We start from the raw sequence: 20135 nt of genomic DNA, 5'->3' as shown, positions 1-20135 counted from the left end.
AAAATCACCCCATTCCAAGGTTTTTTGTGGTGTGAAGTGGTTGGCATTAAAATAACTATGATACAAATTTTTGTTTCGTATAAATTTTTTTTAAATCGAATATTTTTGACTAAATTTTCTGACCAAAAACTAATTTTTACAATATTTTCAAATTAATATATTTGTTTAACCAGAGCACCCTGAAGGCAATGTTTTGCTAAAAATCATAAACGATGACTTCAAAATATTGTTACGTTTTAACCTTTGTTGACAGCGTTGCCAACTTACGATCAATGGTCAACTGAAAGCTTTTATTTAATAATGCCCACAGATATGTTACAACACTGTTATTTGAAAGCATTATGCTATTTTTAAATCAGCCCTTAAAATCGTTATATTTGAATTCAAGTACAATTTCGTAACAATATATAATTGTTTAGCAAAATGGCAATAGATGCCAATAAACTATGTTTTAAAGATTATAGAAAATGTGGTTAGTAAACTGACCACCCAACCGCAATGAGTTAAGATACCTCCAAACCAATTATTTACAAATAAAATTATAAATTATATAAAAAAGATATTTTGCAAGAGGAAACCTTTTTAAATGTCAAGTAGTGTAACAAAAAAAATCATACAATTTCATGCATATTTCAAATTCCAACTAAATGAGTATTAAAAGCTAATTTTAACAGCTGTAGCCATTGTAGGTTAGCGTGGGCACTGATTTGTAATCGTCGGATTTCGAGGAAATTTAGTTTTTGGTTAATAATTCCTTAAAAATACATTTCGTAGCCGATTTTCTAATATTTAATTTCAGGTTACTTTTTGAATGGCTAATTTAGGATTTTGTAATTTTAAAAATAAAAATATTTTAAAAATATATAAATATGTAGTATATTTCAACTGACAGACAGATCGTCTTAAAATCTTATGAGGATCCAGAATATCTTTACTTTTTGTTGCTACGACCAATATTTCGATATGTTACAAACGGAATGACAAAATCAATATACCCCTTATCTTCTTTGATGATGGGTATAAAAATAATATATTTGTTTACTTGGAATCCATTAACACGTGATAATCTAAAATCAAATAAAAAAATTCAGTTTTCAAAGAAATTTCGCACATCAATTAGATCACTAATAATGTTAAACTACAAAACTAACAAACAAAATAAACACAAAAATAATTTTTTCCAATTAAATTTAATTTTTACGAAGTTAACCATTTAAAGTTCGAAAAAAATTTTCTTACAGTAAAGTGTTAAATCAATATAATTGCTAAAACATATTACAAAAACTATAGTTTTGAAAATTAATTTGTTCATAATCACATTGTTTTACAATATTTATAGTCTAATTTAAATGCATTCAAAATTGCTTAGAACAGTATTTTTGATTACGGGTTAATATGGGTTAAATATTTTTAAGTAAAAAAAGGAAATTTCAGTTTTATATTATTAATAATTTGTTTGTGTGAAATTGACCCCCAGATAAAATAATTTTAAAAGTTTCCTAGAAATTTAATATTTCGAAAACATAAATTAACATTTCAAGGAAAAAATCTGTTAAAGAGTGAGTCAGAAAATGTTATACTTGCATAAATTTAAATAAAACTTAAACCGTTCAATATAAAAATTCTCAGAAATACGTAAATTTATTCAAATATTGTACAAATTTATTAAACATTAAAATAATGGCATATTACTCGGTATTTATAAATATCCACTTTTTCCAGAAATCCACTAATTAAAGATGTTATAGTTGCTGCTGTTACCTTTTTAGAAGAGGTGTTCCACTTACATGTCCTGGTATATCTTTCCTGTGTTCTTTCATTATTTTTTTACAAGAGCCTAATACCTTTCCACAGGCCGAAGTTCCGGACAATTGGGTGAAATTATTTGTCGTGGTACAGAATTGACATTATTGTTTGAATACCACTGAAGGACTTTTTTTCATAGTGTCATAATGCCAAATCCTGTATTAAGAAAGTTAAAACCCGTTTTTGTAGACACTCCGTAATATATATTTCTGAGTTTATCGTAGCTTGCCACACAACTAACTTCTTAGGGAATTTTGTTTGTTTTTGTGTCCGGTATTGTTCTTGAATTTTACCTCGTTCATCAGCCTCATAAAAATCTTGACCCGGAAGATGTGAAAAGTCTGCCAGTACAGAAGTTTTATCATCCATCACACATATGTGGCTTTGCGATAAAGCAATAAATCTGAACAATTTCTACCGTTTTCGATTTTTCATGAATTTTTTAAATCCAAAAATTTTGCTATTTTCATATAAAAAATATATTTTTTGCTTCAATTTGTTATTATAACTCCGAAACTACTGAGCCGATTGAAAAGCAACATATATGAGGAGCCGCAGAACAAAAAGTACTTTTTGAATTTTTTTACAAATTGATTTTTTGGTATTTTTATAATATTTGAGTTGAAATCATCTAGAAAAAATCAATTTCCCAAAATATTTAAATTTTCAAAAAAGTACCTTTTGTTCTGCGGCTCCTTATATGTGAAAATAAGTACATAGCATGGGAAAAATGTTTTCAAAATTCAATCAATCCAAAGAAGTACATCAACTACTCAATTTTATGTATATCAAACAAAAATTTAAAATATTGTGAAAATGAGCGAATTCACTTAATTGTGAAAAAATTGGAAAAAAATTCATAGATTTTTATGATCGATATTTTATTTTGTTGCTATTATGCAATTTCTGTCGTTTTCGATTTTTCATAAATTTTTTAAATCAAAATAATTTTCTATTTTCACATAAAAAAATATTTTTTGCTTCAATTTGTTATTGTAACTTCGAAACTACTGAGCCTATGGACACGCAATGTATATACGAAAATCTGTGCGTAGCATGAGGAAAATGTTTTCAAAATTCAATTAATCGATAGAAGAACATTAACTACTCAATTTTATGTATATCAAGCAAAAATGTAAAATTTTGTGAAAATTAGCGAATTTAATTAATTGTGAATAAAATCGAAAATAATCCATCGAATTTTATGATCGATATCTTATTTTGTTGCTATTATATGTGGCTTTGCGATGATGCAATAACCATGAACAATTTCTGCAGTTTTCTATTTTTCATGATTTTTTTAAAACAAAAAAAAATTAAATTTTCACTTAAAAAATATATTTTTTGCTTCAATTTGTTTATATAACTCCGAAACTACTGAGACGATTGAAAAGCAATATATATGTGAAAATTAGTGCATAGTATGGGAAAAATGTTTTCAAAATTCAATCAATCCAAAGAAGTACATTAACTACTCAATTTTATGTATCAAGCAAAAATTTAAAATTTTGTGAAAATGAGCGAATTTACTTAATTGTGAATAAATTCGAAAATGATCCATCGATTTTTATGACCGATACCTCATGTTGTTACTATTATATGTGGCTTTGCTATAAATCAATAAACCTGAACAATTTCTACCGTTTTCGATTTTTCATGAATTTTTTAAATCAAAAAAATTTGCTATTTTCACTTAAAAAATATATTTTTTGCTTCAATTTGTTATTATAACTTCGAAACTACTGAGCCAATTGAAAAGCAATATATATGTGAAAATTAGTACATAGCATGAGAAAAATGTTTTCAAAATTCAATCAATCCAAAGAAGTACATTAACTACTAAATTTTATGTATATCAAGCTAAAATGTAAAATTTTGTGAAAATGAGCGAATTTACTTAATTGTGAAAAAATTCCAAAAAATCCATCGATTTTTATGATCGATATCTCGTTTTTTTCTATTTTATGAGGCTTTGCTATAAAGCAATAAACCTGAACAATTTCTACCGTTTTCGATTTTTCATGAATTTTTTAAATCAAAAAAATTTGCTATTTTCACATAAAAAATATATTTTTTGCTTCAATTTGTTTATATAACTCCGAAACTACTGAGACAATTGAAAAGCAATATATAAACGGCCTAAACCTTTTTGAGATATCATTAATTGAGTGGAGAAAAATCTAACAAAATTTATAATTTCACTATAAAAAAAATTTAAAAAAAATCTATCAAAATAAACCCCCGTCTTTGGATTCCTCTTAACTCAGAACCATATATTCTTAATTTTATGATTATTAATTATTCAAAAAGTACCATTAGAATAAAAATAAAGTACCGCAAAGGTTCTTCCATGGATTCGAATTACAATATATGCTTAATTCCATGTTTCTAGGTGTAGTATTATAGAAAATTCAAAAAGTACCATTAATGAAACGAAAAAGTACCATTACGAGAAAAAGTACCAATTTCTCTTTTCCCTTTTGAGCATCATTTAAGTTTGAAATATCAAGATACTCTATTTTGGTGAATTTTTCTGTTTCATAAAAATAAGGTTACCCTGAACTTTCGAATTTCCAAAAATCCCTTCTTAGTGGATCTACATAGGGATTGGAGAACCTAAAGTCCAAATTTCATGTTTCTACGTTTTTGGGATTGGGCTGGGCGATATTGAATCTGTCGGTCATTCAGTAACGTTGTATTAAACATGGAAACTTTAAATAACAACAGAAATTGGTTTTTAGATGGCGGAGAACAATTTTATTTGGAGCATCGAAATTCCAAAAATTTTAACAAAATCGGCCTCCCTAATGTACAGTGTATTGATTGGCTTCTGTTGAAGTATTAGTATTAAAGTGAGTGAATTATTTTGTGAATGAATTTGTGCGTAAATTTAAGCGAGCATTGTTTGCCAAACAAAAATTCAAAGGAAACGTGGGTTTGTTGGAAATTGTTTACAGAAATATCAGCAATAAATTATCTGATATTTAATACTTGTTCAACAAGTTTCAAAAAGTTTTTAAAATTCAATTAAATTGCAGATAAATTACAGCAAAAAAGTTCAATTTCATTAAATAAAAATGTCTACAAATATTAAAAATGATACAAAAATTTAAACAAATAATTAAATTAACCTTAAATTAAATAAAAAAAAGTTCAATTTATTTGTCTATGAAATTTAATCATGATACAAACAAAAAATAAAAAACCATAAATAAAATTAAACTTAAATAAATAACACATCTAAAAAAAGTGCTTAATTCAATATTCGTTAATTGAAAAGTTATCCAATTATAAATTAAAAAAATAAAATAAAACAAAATACTTATGCACCAACATCATTATCAACATGTTATGTCTAAATTCAGCTCAACTGTTACATTTTCTATTAATTTACTTAATCTTAATCAATATTTGTCAATTAAATGCCAAACAACGTTACAATGCAAATGCTTCATTGTCATTAACCGCGCTGCCCCTAACCTCTCGAATTTTAAATAATAATTCTCATGAAGTTGTGGTGGCGGCTGCCTCAATTTCTCTCGGTTATAATATGAAAAATAAAAAGAATCCTAATCCTAATACTAATAATAACAACAACAATAACAACGTTAACTTCAATTTTAATTATAATACCAATAACAACAACAATAGGGATAAGGATAATATTGTTATAGGATTTCTAGCAGAATATTCACAAATGCGGGTAAGTTCCTTTTTTTTGTTTGTTTGCTCTTTAAAGAATTTTTTCTTTTTGTTTATTTTTTTATTTTATAAGAAAATGTTTTCAGGGGATTAAACCAGGAAGTTGTAGTTGTTTATAAAAGTTGTTGTTTATAACATAAATCTTTACTTTGTGAGGATTACAATTTGTATTTTCATATTATAAATAATAAACTTTTTGTGGAATAAAGTGAATATATTCTTAAGGCAAAACCATTGCTCAAGTTTTTAATTTTTAATAAAAAACTATTCAAGTGTAAAAGTGTAATATTAGGATTATTAAATAAGTCCCATTAAAATTGGAAAAATTTAACATTGGGCTTTATTTAAGTTTTGTTGGGATTTGTTGGCATTATGGAATAACTCTCAAATGAAGTAAAGTTAAAATCAATAAATAACACAGGGCAACAAAATCGAAAAAAATGTTTGAGGTTTTTTAAAACACTACACAATTTTCATGTATTGTGGTTCCAGTAGTACAAATATGGTTTAAATTTAAAATTTATTTTTTTACTAAATTTTTGTAAAATTGTGAATTTTTTTAGATGTTTCTCCACATAATTTATGATAACTTAAAAAGGGTTATTCCGATATTATTGAAGTAAACTTGGAAAAGTTCATTTACATAGCCTTTAATCCGTTTATATATTGCATTTTAATCGGCTCAGTATTTTCGGAGTTATAATAACAAAAATATATTTTTTATGTGAAAATAGCAAACTTTTTTGATTTAAAAAACTCATGAAAAATCGAAAACGACAGAAATTGTTCAGGTTTATTACTATATCACAATGCCACATATAAGGGCAATAAAATGCAATATCGAACATAAAAATCAATTGATCGTTTTCGAATTTATTCACAATTAAGTGAATTCGCTCATTTTCACAAAATTTTAGTTTTTTGTTTGATATACATAAAATTGAGTAGTTAATGTTCTTCTTTCGATTCATTGAATTTTGAAAACATTTTTCCCATACTATGTACAAATTTTCATATATATATTGCATTTCAATTGGCTCGGTAGTTTCGGAGTTATAATAACAAATTGGAGCTAAAAAATATTTTTTTTTACGTGAAAATAGCAAATTTTTTTGTTTTAAAAAAATCATGAAAAATCGAAAACGGCACAAATTGTTCAGATTTATTGCTTTATCGCAAAGCCACATATAATAGTAACAAAATTAGATATCGGTCATAAAAATCGATGGATTATTTTCGAATTTATTTACAATTAGTGAATTCGCTCATTTTCACAAAATTTTAAATTTTTTTGATATACATAAAATTGAGTAGTTAGTGTACTTCTTTGGATTGATTGAATTTTTAAAACGTTTTCACCATGATATGTACTAATTTTCATATATATATTGCGTTTTAGTCTGCTCAATAGTTTCGGAATTATAATAACAAATTGAAGCAAAAAATATATTTTTTACATTAAAATAGCAAATGTTTGTGTTTTAAAAAAATCATGAAAAATTTAAAATGGCAGAAATTGTACAAGTTTATTACTTTATCGCAAAGCCACATATAATAGCAACAAAATGAGATATTGATCATATAAATCAATTGATTATTTCCGATTTTTTTCACAATAAAGTAAATTCGCTCATTTTCACAAAATTTTACATTTTTGCTTGATATACATAAAATTTAGTAGTTAATGTTCTTCTATCGATTGATTAAATTTTGAAAACACTTTCCTCATGCTATGCGCAGATTTTCATATATACATTGCGTTTTAATCGGCTCAGTTGTTTCGGAGTTATAATAACAAATTTAAGCAAAAAATATATTTTTTATGTGAAAATAGAAAACTTGTTTAACTTAAAAAACTCATGAAAAATCCAAAACGGCAGAAATTGTTCAGATTTGTTACACTATCGCAAAGCAACATATAATAGGAACAAAACGGCATACTGATCATAAAAATGTATGGTTTCTTTTTGAATTTATTCATAATTAAGTGAATTAGCTCATTTTCACAAAATTTTAGTTTTTTGTTCGATATACATAGTAGTTAATGTAATTAATGTTCTTGTTTTGGATGATTGAATTTTGCAAACATTTTTCCCATGCTAATTACAAATTTTCACATATATATTGCTTTTCAATCGCCTCGGTAGTTTCGGAGTTATAAAAACAAATTGAAGCAAAAAATATATTTTTTATGTGAAAATAGCTATTTTTTTTGTTTTAAAAAAATCATGAAAAATCGAAAACGGCACAAATTGTTCAGATTTATTGCTTTATCGCAAAGTCATATATAATAGGAACAAAATGAGATATCGACTATAAAAATCGATTTATTATTTTCGAATTTATTCAGAATTAAGTGAATTAGCTCATTTTCACAAAATATTAGTTTTATGTTTGATATACATAAAATTGAGTAGTTAATGTTCTTCTTTCGATTCATTGAATTTTAAAAACATTTTCCCCATGCTATGTAAAAATTTTCTTATATATATTGCGTTTCAATCGGGTCAGTAGTTTCGGAGTTATAATAACAAATTGGAGCTAAAAAATATTTTTTTTACATGAAAATAGCAAATTTCTTTGTTTTAAAAAAAATCATGAAAAATCGAAAGCAGCAGAAATTGTTCAGATTTGTTGCATTATCGCAAAGCCACATATAATAGGAACAAAACGACATATCGATCATACAAATTTATGGTTTCTTCTTGAATTTATTCACAATTAAGTGAATTCGCTCATTTTCAAAAAAATTTTAATTTTTTGTTTGATATACGTAAAATTGAGTAGTTACTGTTCTTCTTTTGAATGATTGAATTTTGAAAACATTTTCCCCATGCTATTTACAAATTTTCATATATACATTGCGTTTCAATCGGCTCAATAGTTTTTGAGTTATAATAACAAATTGAAGCAAAAAATATATTTTTTACGTGAAAATAGCAAATTCTTTTGTTTTAAAAAAATCATGAAAAATTGAAAACGACAGAACTTGTTCAGATTTATTACTTTATCGCAAAGTCATATATAATAGGAACAAAATGAGATATCGGCTATAAAAATCGATTTATTATTTTCGAATTTATTCACAATTAAGTGAATTCGCTCATTTTTAGAAAATGTTATGTGCTTATAAGCGTATACTTTGAGTGTAAATTTTACATGTGGTTTGTTATTGTAACAAAATTTTTTTCAATAGTATCGATCTACCCCTTTTTGAGTTATCATAAATTATGTGGAGAAACATCAAAAAAAATCCCAATTTTAGAAAAAAAAATATTTAAAAAAAATCTATCATCAGAATTAAAAAATTTTACCATTTTTGTACTTAGGTAACCATGATGCATCAAATCTATATAGTGGTTAGTGGAGCCTTTTTTTGCTGTTGACCTGTGTAATATATATACACACAGCCTCAAAAGTACCAGCGAATTTTTTGATTTTTTTAAGATCATGAAAATCGTTATAGTCCGACTTAAATCTTTCTTTTTCTATTATTCTATTATTCCAACAAACGGAAACTTTAAAATTTTAATCGATGGATAAATTTTAGAACTTTCTTTATCTTAAAAAAAAAATCAAATAATTTTTGGTGTATACTCACTTTTGAGGCTCACTGTACTTTGTTGGGTCCGAAAAATATCTCTCAGTGTTACACATGTGTGGGATTCTTTTTAAACTATTTAGCTCTTACTTTGAAGCATTTGTACATAATAAATTTACTCAACCTCAGACGGGGCAAGCTCCGGACTATAAAGGGTGGCAAAACAGTTTAATGTGTGACCGCATATTCTGGGCGTTTTTCGGGTTATCGTAATGGATCCATTTTTCAGCGGGTTGAGATAGTTTTTTTATAAACTCCTTTCACATTTTTGTAATACTAAACTATAATTTATCTTAATTGGAATAAGGGTATAAGGTAATTAAAATATGTTTTATTTTGGGATAGCGAGTATTTTATAATTTCTAGCATATTATTTTAGTTAAATTGTTTACATTGTTGTCGTAAATATTTTCAAATAATTACCTAGCTCTTATGGGGTTCTTTAAATTTTGTATTTCCTTAATTACATTCCAGCACATGATGTTTTCTTTGAAATTTTTATTTTACTTATATCCTTATTCCAATTAATTGAAATGTTTACAGCTACTATTTTATACATGGATACTATTTTAGCATAGGTTATAATATAAATAGCAAAGGATTATAGTATAACAAGTGCTTTTAATTTAAATAATTAAAATAATTTAAAACGTGTTTAAAAGTACTGCTGTACTAAATGACTACATTTTATTTTCCATTATTCAAATAAATGGCCACAAACTTATTGTCTCGTAGTAAGTTATTTCCATAGTAACTATTGAAGAATAGCTGACTTGGGATTTATTACATTTTACTTTGTTTGCTATTTGAATTTCCTCAAAAGTGTTAATTATACCCTACACCACCATAGTGGGGAGGGTATTATGCGTTTGTGCAGATGTTTGTAACGCCCAAAAATATTAGTCTAACACCCACCTTAAAGTATACCGATCGACTTAGAATCACTTTCTGAGTCGATTAAACGATGTCCGTCCGTCCGTCCGTCTGGTTGGCTGGCTGGCTGTGCGCAGAGTACAGGTCGCAATTTTGAAGATATTTCGATCAAATTTAGTACATATTACTTTTTCGGCTCAAGGACCAAGCCTATTGAAACTAGCTGAAATCGGTCCATTATTTCACCTAGCCCCCATACAAATGTCCCCTCGAAATTGGACTTTATCGGTCATAAATGTTGAATTTGTGTAGATACACAAATTTCGCTCCAAATAAGTTTTATATATACAAAATTCATGTCACCAAATTTTGTTACGATCGGTCCATAATTAGTCATAGCTCCCATATAGACCCGATTCCGAAAATCACTTTAACGTGCATAAATCGCTTAAAAATGTTGGTAAACACATAAAATTCAACATAGTTAACTTTAATATAGACATAAATCACACGACCTAATTTTATGGTGATCGGTCCATAATTGGTTATAGCTCCCATATAAGGCCCACTTCCAAAAATCACTCAAAAATATAAATTATTGATATTTTAAAAGAAAAATATTTTTACTCATTTACTTGGTGTAGGGTATTATATAGTCGGGCTTGACCGACCATACTTTCTTACTTGTTTAATATTAAAATTATTATTTTATTTAAAATTTTGAAAAGTTCTAATAGAATAATGCTGTATTAGAAGCAAACGTTTGAGTTATTAATCATGAACACATGTACGTATGATTAATATTTTTAAATAAATCCTAATATTCATACGTCACTATGTAAGTATGTAAATTATGGATGTAACTTTTTTGTTTTAAATATTTCCTGTAAATAAATGATTTGTGGAAAGATATCTTGAAAAATTAAGGAAAAAAACAATAGATTCAAGCCAGCTGTCCAACTCCTACATAGGTCATGAGAATGTAAATAAAACCATACATTTTTGTTATATAGAAAAAAGTTTCAACATATGTAAATAATATGATTTGATTTCACAGAATTCAATTCTTAACATTTGCAAAAAAAAATTCTCAAAAAATATGAATGCTTTCATGTTTGCTGGAAGGATAAGATTAAATAATGTGAGCGTCAAAAGAACAGTTTAATTTTGTACTTTTCGAAAACTATTGGATGTATAGCTTAAAACTGCGGAATTTTTAGCCTTTGTTTTCAAACATTTGTACAGCATAAATTTATTCAAAGTATTGGCCATTGATAGTTATAACCTTTTCCCATCTATCTGGCAACATATGGATTTCTAGACAAAAGAACTGCTCATCTTTTGAGGTCAATCAAGTCAATTTCGGATACTCTGTTCTGAAATGAAGCGTATCCCAGAGAGAGCGTTCTGCATCGATCGAAACAAATAGCATTCGGACGGGGCAAGGTCTGGACTATAAGATGGGTGAGGTTAAACCTCATATAATTCTAAATACTTTTTAACAGGTATTGCAACATGTGGCCAAGTTTTGTTATAATGCAATATTATGGTTTCATGTGTGGTCGCATGTCCTGTGCATTTATCGGCAAATGCTCTCTTCAAACTAATCAGTTATGTTCGGTAAAGGATTCCTGTGATGGTCTGGCCAGATTTGATCCCACCAAATACAGAGCATTTACTTAGCATAATTTCGATAAGGCTGGTTGGCCGAGCTTTACAATGCACCCAATAAAATTGAAAACGTGCACACTTTCTTTTAACGCATTCTGTGATGTCTATTTTAATATTGTTGAAAAATATTTGAAATTATTCTCGGATTTCTTTAGCTACAAAATGAGAAACTATGCTTTAAATTTACTGCATTTTTTGAAGATGATAAATGGCTTAAACATGAATGGATGTTTAACTATGTTTATTGATGATTGTTACTTTTCAGCTTTTGTTTTTTTATCTGGAAAAATTGGCCAATATAAGGATATTGTACAAACAATTCAAATTTATTATCAAATATTAGAAAATTTAACTATAAAAGTGAAATTTTTCGTAATGTAAAATTTTTTAATATTTATGAATATAAGAATGGCCCTATTCGAATTTTGTTGCTAAGATCTAAAATTGTTCTCTGTCATCCACTTACACCTAAAATCAGACATGTCCGGAGATACCTTTCCTGTTTTTTAATTCTTTTTTCACAAGAGCCCAATACTTTTCCACAGGCCGAAATTCTGGACAGTTGAATGGATTTACCTTTCGTGATACAAAATTTACATTATTGTTTGAATACCACTCAAGGGCCTTTTTTCCATAGTGACATGATGCCAAATCATGCCAGAAATATGAAGGCACTCTGTGCTGTTTGAAGAAAGGTAAAAGTACATAAATTTCATCATCCATCACACAACAGGTGTATTTTTTTTTATAAAATTTGACCTCAACTTTTTCGATGAACCTACAGATATTTTGCTATTTTTTAAAAGTCCATATTCGATTTTTTGAAATTTTAAATAGTTTTTTTATGTATTTTTTTGGCGACCATTTTGACCGAAGTAACAGTTGAGAATTTATGATTTCGAAAAGATAATACCTGAAATGTTTATTCAATGTAACTAATTTTAGAATGTTGTGCTTAATGTTTCTTAAAAATTGCTTTCACCCAAAACTGCTTTAACTATAATTCTATTTTTATTTATTTTTAATGACTGTTGCACGGGAATTTTTTTTCCATTATGATATTCATGTTGTTTCTGTTCTGAGTAACGAAAATCGGAAAAATTACATAAGGGCTACCATTAGGGTATTCAAGTTATTCGATTTTTCTCTTGTTCGAATAAAATTAATCGTATTATTCGTATAATTTAATTTTTTTTAAAAAGTAAAGAATGAAGTTTTGGATGTTTAATATTTTATTGTCAAAGAAAAACAAAAATAACAAAAAGTAAACCATTCAAGTATTGCTAATGTTAAAAAACAATCGAAAACAAAGTTTATCATTAAATTTTCATCAGAAATATTCTGATCGGATTCCCTCCCGAACAATCTACAGAACAATAGAATAGCAAACTCTTAAGTTTCCGTTTTGGACCCTGAACTCAATTGCGAATCTTTGCTTAATCAAGTGGTATTAGAGAATTACACAAATCTGTCCAAAATTTGATTTCATTGTCAGTGAACTTGGCTAATTTGAAGACAGACAGTGCATGATTTAGGAATTTATAAATACGCAAAAGTTAGACAAAGATGCGGTTAATAACATCATTTCATTTGTAATTTCTATATATATTCTGGATCGTTATATATAGCTAAGTCTATATAGACACGTTCGTCTGTATGTTGAAATCAACTTTCCGTAGCCCCCAAATAACTTACATATATGATTCATACATCATTATATCGGGAATTCTTCCGGCTAGGTTTTGCTCGACAAAGTCGGTCCATAAATGGCTGACATATAAAGAAAAAACCGGGATAACCTCGATTTTTGGACAATTTTTGATCTATATCTGGATTACTAAGTCATTAATAAAGACAATATGGATATGCAATGATAGATATTTCAAAGTCCACAGCAACGATGTATAAAAGGCTATAGTAAGTTGGACCTGCAATCTGTCAAAATCGGGAAAATATATTATAATTCGATTTTTTTCACCCAAAAAATTTTTTTTTTCATAAATTTCATAAATACAATTTAAAAATTGTATGTCTTGGGTTGCAAAATATTTATTTTGATAGATATTCAAAAAGTTCTTAATGGAATAGACCTAAGCTTTCTTTTGAGCAAAAAAAAAAAAAAAATGGGCCCATTTTGGAAAAAAGTTCGATTTTGCCAAAAAAAAAAAATTAAAAATTGTCAAATTGTTAAAAAAGTCAAAAATTGCATGTTTTGATTTACAAAACATTTATTTTGATGGATATCCCACTTGCATCCCACTAAGCGACTAAATAGGTATTCAAGGCAAATATCTAAGCTTACTTTTGAGCAAAAAAAAAACAATTAAAAAAGCGTCCATTTTGAAAAAAAAGTTAACAAAGTTTTTGATTTTGCAAAAAAAGTCAAGAATTGCTTGTTTTGAGTTACAAAACAATTATTTTTATAGATATCGAACTCGCATCCCATTAAGCGACCAAATAGGTCTTCAAGAAAAATATCTAAGCTTTATTTTAAGAAAAAAAAGGGTCCATTATGAAAAAAGTCAAAAAAGTTTTTGATTTCGGAAAAAAATATTAAAATTTTTTTTATATTTTTTTTAAATATTTTTTTTTTTGAAAGATTGAAGAAATAGCTATCTATACTATTTGGCACACATTTTGCTAAGTACTGTAGGCGATTATCAATTGGATGTAGGCAATAAAAACACGAGTATATTCTTTCAATGACTATGAACTACTAAATATCCATTTTATTTCTTAACAAAAATCTTTGTATATACTATTATATTTATATTTCAATTATAGCACTAATACATTATTAACTACATAAATACAAATAACAAAGATAATACATTGTTGCATTCAATTTTACATCGATGTATATCTAAATGAAACCTCCACAGTACAATAGGTAATAAGTCACATGGATGAGAAAAATCACATGTTTGGCCAAAATGTTACTCAGAGAGTTCTTGATCGATCTTGTTGAAAAATTGTGTCTGAATTACTCTCCAATAGAACTAACCTTGGTGCAAATTTCATTCCGATCGAAAGACATCGATTTTAAAAGTTGTTTCACTTGACGTGAAATCCCCCATATATGAACATTTATTCGTTTTATTCGATTATTCTACATAAAATTGTTCGAATTATTCGTTATTTGAAAATGGTAATTTTTAAATTGTTCGAATAATTATTCGTAAGAAATTATTCGATTAATAGAACGATCATTACTCTAATGAATACCCTAGCTACCATAATGAAAATATTCTTACTGTGAATGTGAAAAAAAAAGTTTGGGAAAAAGGTCATATTGGATTAATAATATTTATTAAAAAAATCATTCGAATTATTCAGTCATTTTTTCTGTGTAATATCCCACGCGTAGTTATTAAAAAAATGGAAAAAAAATAATAAAAAAATCTCATACTTGTTGAGTTGAAATTATTAACACCATCACGTATGATTAATATAAATTAATAACAAAAAAAATCATACGTCATGATGAGCATTTTTGTGTGCGAATTATTAAATTATCTACAATTATTGTGGTAAATTCGTAATAATATATGTATAAAGATGCGATTAAAACTATTAATATGATTTTTTATATTAATATAGTTTTAAGCACAAATAATCGTATTAATTAATCCACAATTTCTTATAAAAAACATGCTGTATATGTATAAAAAGCCGTAACTAATAATAAAATGTCAAGTTCCCTTATATACTATTGATTTTACAGCATCAAAATAATTTTAAGGCTTCTTTGAAATAATGGTTGCTTTTTAACTTTTCATGGGAATTTCATGAACATTTTTAACCAAATTATTTACGCTGAAAAATTTCTTACAAAATTTCTTCTTCTATGAATAAAATAAAAAAATAACAAATGCTTTAACTCAATTTCTTATACAACACATTTGAATAATGCATGAAAAAACAAAATGACGACTTAGTAAAGAGTTGTAAAGTTTCTGAACCAAAAATAAGAATTCAACAAATTGTATACTTTCCTTCAATGCGGTTATGGTTGCAAAAAGAAACAATAACAAACGCGTGAGAAGTGGCAAACAAAATGTTAATTTTTAAATTCCATTTTAAGTAGATATTAAGTGAAATGTAAAACAAGATGAAATAAATGAATTTACTTTCAGTAAAAGTAAAAATGTAAAAATGTGAAAATAAGTAATTACGTAATTACAAATGAATTTCATATTTTTATACCCACCCCTAAAAAAGATGGGGGTGTATTGATTTTGTCATTCCATTTGTAACAGATCTGAATATTTGTAGCAGACCCACATTAGTATATATATCTTGCGTCCTAGCTATGCCCGTCCGTCTGTCTGTCTGCTGAAAACACTATAGGTGTCCAACGGAAGGAGCAAGCTGGCTGTAATTTACTGCAAATATTTTTGTTTGGTATATTTATTTGGCACTTAAAAAAAATTACGAGGTCCGACCAATAAATTTTGATATAGGAGACAAAAAAAAAAAGACACGTGTATCGGCGTTTTGAAAGTTTACATCTGAATTTCATTTGAGGGGGGGTTAAAGTTTCCCAACTCTGGCACATTATTATTGTTATTGTTAATCGTCATTAGAAACCATGCGATCCTTACATTTTAGGTATAAAATGTGTTCAGTAAAGTTATGTAAAATGTTACGGAGAATATTTTTGTAGAATATGTTAACCCTCTAAATCCTCAAGTCATGGGTCTTTTTTATCCTTCTTTTAAAAATGAGCAAAAAACAGCATTACAACAGGGATTTAAGGGGTTAAAATGTTCCGCAAAAATATTATCCGTAAAATTTTACTATAAGTCCCTAAATACACCAAAACGGAAAATTCAACCAGAAAGTCAGAAATAAGTCATAACAAAATCGAGCCGAGGGTTAATTTCGCATTTATTAAGAATTTTATTTTAAAGAACATTTTAGGTATGAAATGTATTCAGCAAATTTATGCAAAATGTTACGGAGAACATTTTTGTAGAATAGGTTATCCCTCTAAATCATTGCACAGTGGTTTAGAAACTTTTTTTTTGGAAATAATTCGGTATCTCGGGAACTATTGAAGATATTATTACAAAATTTCACATGGTTAGAGCTGAGGTGTTTTTGAGTTGAACTGCATTTGTTCAGCTTTCTAGGGGTAATACGGGCCAGTTTGTGCCACCTCAAAGTTGGTCACCTCGGGTCTCAAAATTTTTAAAAAAATCCCCAAAAATTCATTTATGATCCGAATGAAATTTAAAATATAAATAGTCCTTGAGAAGATCTACAAAAAATACGCTTACATGTGTAGGTTATCTCCTTCAGTTGAAGAGATATTTAGGTTTATTTATTTTTTTTTTAATTTTGCTTGATTTTTTTTTGTTTTTTAGATATGACGGCCCTACGGAGGGTCGAAAATATCAGCTATATTGGCAATAAAATTCTAAATAAAATAAAAAAACTCGGTAACAGTTATCTCGTCCGTGTAAAAAGTTACACGCATCCAAAGTTGGAACATGTAAAATGGGCCTAATTTTTTACGATTTTTCCTAAAAAAGTCCCTATATTTTTTCTTTTGTAGAAGCAAATTTTCTTTGGGACTATATACAATTTGTATATGTTCCGGAAAGAAAACTTAATGCAAAAGCATGTAAAGTAAAATTGGGCTCACTTAAGCGGACACAGTATCCCCCAGACCTATCCAAACTTGGACAATTTTAAAAAAAATATTTAGGTTTCAGTAAAAAATTCTAAAAAGGCAAAGCACCGATCCTCGAAAAAGTTCAGTATTTGTATAACCCTATATGTTGTTTAAATACTTAGAAAGTTGTTTTACTATCACACGGTAAATAGCGTCACAGTAGGCACTTTTCTAAAAAAACTCAGTTTTTGGAACACATTTTCCCCGTTTTAGGAATTTCGGTATTTGAAAATAAAAATGTCAAAAATTATAATGTCATTAATTTAAGGATATTTGGATCTAAATTAGTTCCCAATTTTGTTATGATATCTTTAACCGTTAAAATTTTAAATTAAATCAAATTTTATATTTTTATTCGTGGAAAATCACCATATGAAAGATTTTTTAGTTTTTAAGGTAAATGAAGTCCCAAAATTTTATAAAATTATTTAATTTTATTAAATATCAATCCTCAGGTCATAATGTTTTCAACAGTATCAAATACTTATATAAAAAGCCTTTATTTACTCCTCAGAAGTTCCACAAACCTTGCCCACTTTGACAAATTTGTACATTTTTTCATATAATTTTTATTCTTTTTGATCATTTGACACCAAATTTGGCATAGTAGGATGATCAGAAGTATTTTAAAACATTTTTTATACCCTACACCACCATAGTGGGGTGGGTATAATGCGTTTGTGCAGATGTTTGTAACGCCCAAAAATATTAGTCTAACACCCACCTTAAAGTATACCGATCGACTTAGAATCACTTTCTGAGTGGATTAAACGATGTCCGTCCGTCCGTCTGGTCGGCTGGCTGGCTGGCCATGTAAACCTTGTGCGCAGAGTACAGGTCGCAATTTTGAAGATATTTCGATGAAATTTGGTACATATTATTTTTTCGGCTCAAGGACCAAGCCTATTGAAACTGGCTGAAATCGGTCCATTATTTCACCTAGCTTCCATACAAATGTCCTCCCGAAATTGGACTTTATCGGTTATAAATGTAAAATTTATATATATATCTCCGCAAATTCCGCTCCAAATAAGTTTTATATACACAAAATTCATGTCACCAAATTTTGTTACGATCGGTTCATAATTAGCCATAGCTCCCATATAGACCCGCTTCCGAAAATCTCTTTAACGTGCATAAATCGCTTAAAAATGTTGGTAAACACACAAAATTCAACATAGTTAACTTTAATATAGACATAAATCACACGACCTAATTTCATGGTGATCGGTCCATAATTGGTCATAGCCCCCATATAATGCCCACTTCCGAAAATCACTCAAAAATATAAATTATGAAATTTTAAAAGAAAAATGTTTTTGTTCTTTTACTTAGGGTCGGGCTTGACCGACCATACTTTCTTACTTGTTGAAAAATTTACTCCTCTGAAAATTCGAAGTCCTTTTAAAACGGAAACAGGATCACGAAATGAAAAACTGAAAACGCAATTTTTCTCCATTTAATTTATTGTTTCAGACGTATGTATATCATCCGGTTCGTGTCTAATACTGAGTGTCGTACGGTGTAATGACACTGTCCAACAGGATTTTTGGAACAGAAAAGCAACCCTATAATTCTGAAAGGTCGTGTTGAGTAGATAATTTTTGTAGAATAAACTTATAGTCCATTTTTACAGTGGGTCAAAATTTTCATTTTTTGATCGAAGGGATCGTTATACTAACTGTCAAAAATGTTGTAAGTTTATGTCTAACTGTCAAAAATGTTGTAAGGTAATGTCTAAGAGAATTCTTATTGTCAGATGGTATTGTGGAATTTTATGGGGAATATTTTTGTGGAAGATCTTAACACTCTAGCTCCTCTCTTTAGGGGTCAATTTGACACTTATTTCTGTTCCAATTAAAAAGTCTCAATTTGTTGGCCAGTGTAATTAATATAGTAATGAAATTGAACATAAACAAGCTTTATATGAACCTTAATCTTTTTACAAACTTTTGTGAATAATCCCTACAAGCCGCCAGAGAAGACCAAAATTACATATTGATGTTGGGTATACAAGATTCGGCGCTGCCGAATATAATACTCTTACTTGTCTTTACTTATGCTTAAAATAATTGCAAATATGATTGCATTTAAAACGTGATGAATGCCTTAGAGAATATGAATCGTAAATACGCAAATTAAGAAATAAATTGCTGTTAATAATGGCAAAATGTATAAACAATTTTACTAAAGGAAATTATACAGATATGAGGTATATGGGCAAAACAAATTTAAAAAAAAATCCTTGCATTAACCTGCCATCATCCGTAAATATTATAATAACAAATGGTACATAAATAAGAGTTAAACTTCCGTTGAATTTAAATCCATAAACAGGGTTTAAGACTTAAGACATTTTTGGCGTAAGACTTCAAACAATTTTGTGAAATTTTCAAGTGAGAAATAAAACTCAAAGTTTATAAATACCGATTTGTATGTCCAATTATTGGCATTGTTCCATGTGTTACAATACTTATTGGTCATTACTAAACTACTTAATCTAACCAAACAGTTAATGTTATAACCAGAATTACCATAAAAATAACCATCTTAAGAAAATGCACATTATTGAGATTTTTATGAAAAGAAACAAAACTTTATAGCAAATATTACATAATAAAAAAGTAAACAACTTGCAATAAATTTAAAACCCTAGGAAAAAAGATGTTGTCTTGTTGCCAGACTTTAACATGGAAAAGGGTTAATTTCCTTGTCAGCATCTTTTGGCAATATGTGAACATCAACATCAAGGAATTTTAATATTGTTTTCTTTATTAAGAAATTTGTATCAAAAAAAAAAAA

The 20135-nt window shown here is 27.8% G+C and overlaps 1 protein-coding gene across 1 annotated transcript in view; it reads left to right on the top strand.

Moving 5' to 3' along the window:
* Positions 1 to 5152: 5152 nt before the first annotated feature.
* Gyc32E (Guanylyl cyclase at 32E) overlaps positions 5153 to 20135 on the top strand; it is a 157614-nt gene continuing 142631 nt past the window's right edge. The window contains exon 1 of the mRNA XM_065499909.1: positions 5153 to 5509. Within this exon, the coding sequence (XP_065355981.1) occupies positions 5153 to 5509 (357 nt within the window). The remainder of the gene's footprint in view (positions 5510 to 20135) is intronic.

The sequence above is a fragment of the Calliphora vicina genome, chromosome 2 (genome assembly GCF_958450345.1).
Source record: "Calliphora vicina chromosome 2, idCalVici1.1, whole genome shotgun sequence".
In the NCBI taxonomy this organism is placed as follows: Eukaryota; Metazoa; Arthropoda; class Insecta; order Diptera; family Calliphoridae; genus Calliphora; species Calliphora vicina.
Note: the sequence above shows the minus strand (reverse complement) of the source record. Positions and strands in the feature narration are given on the sequence as shown.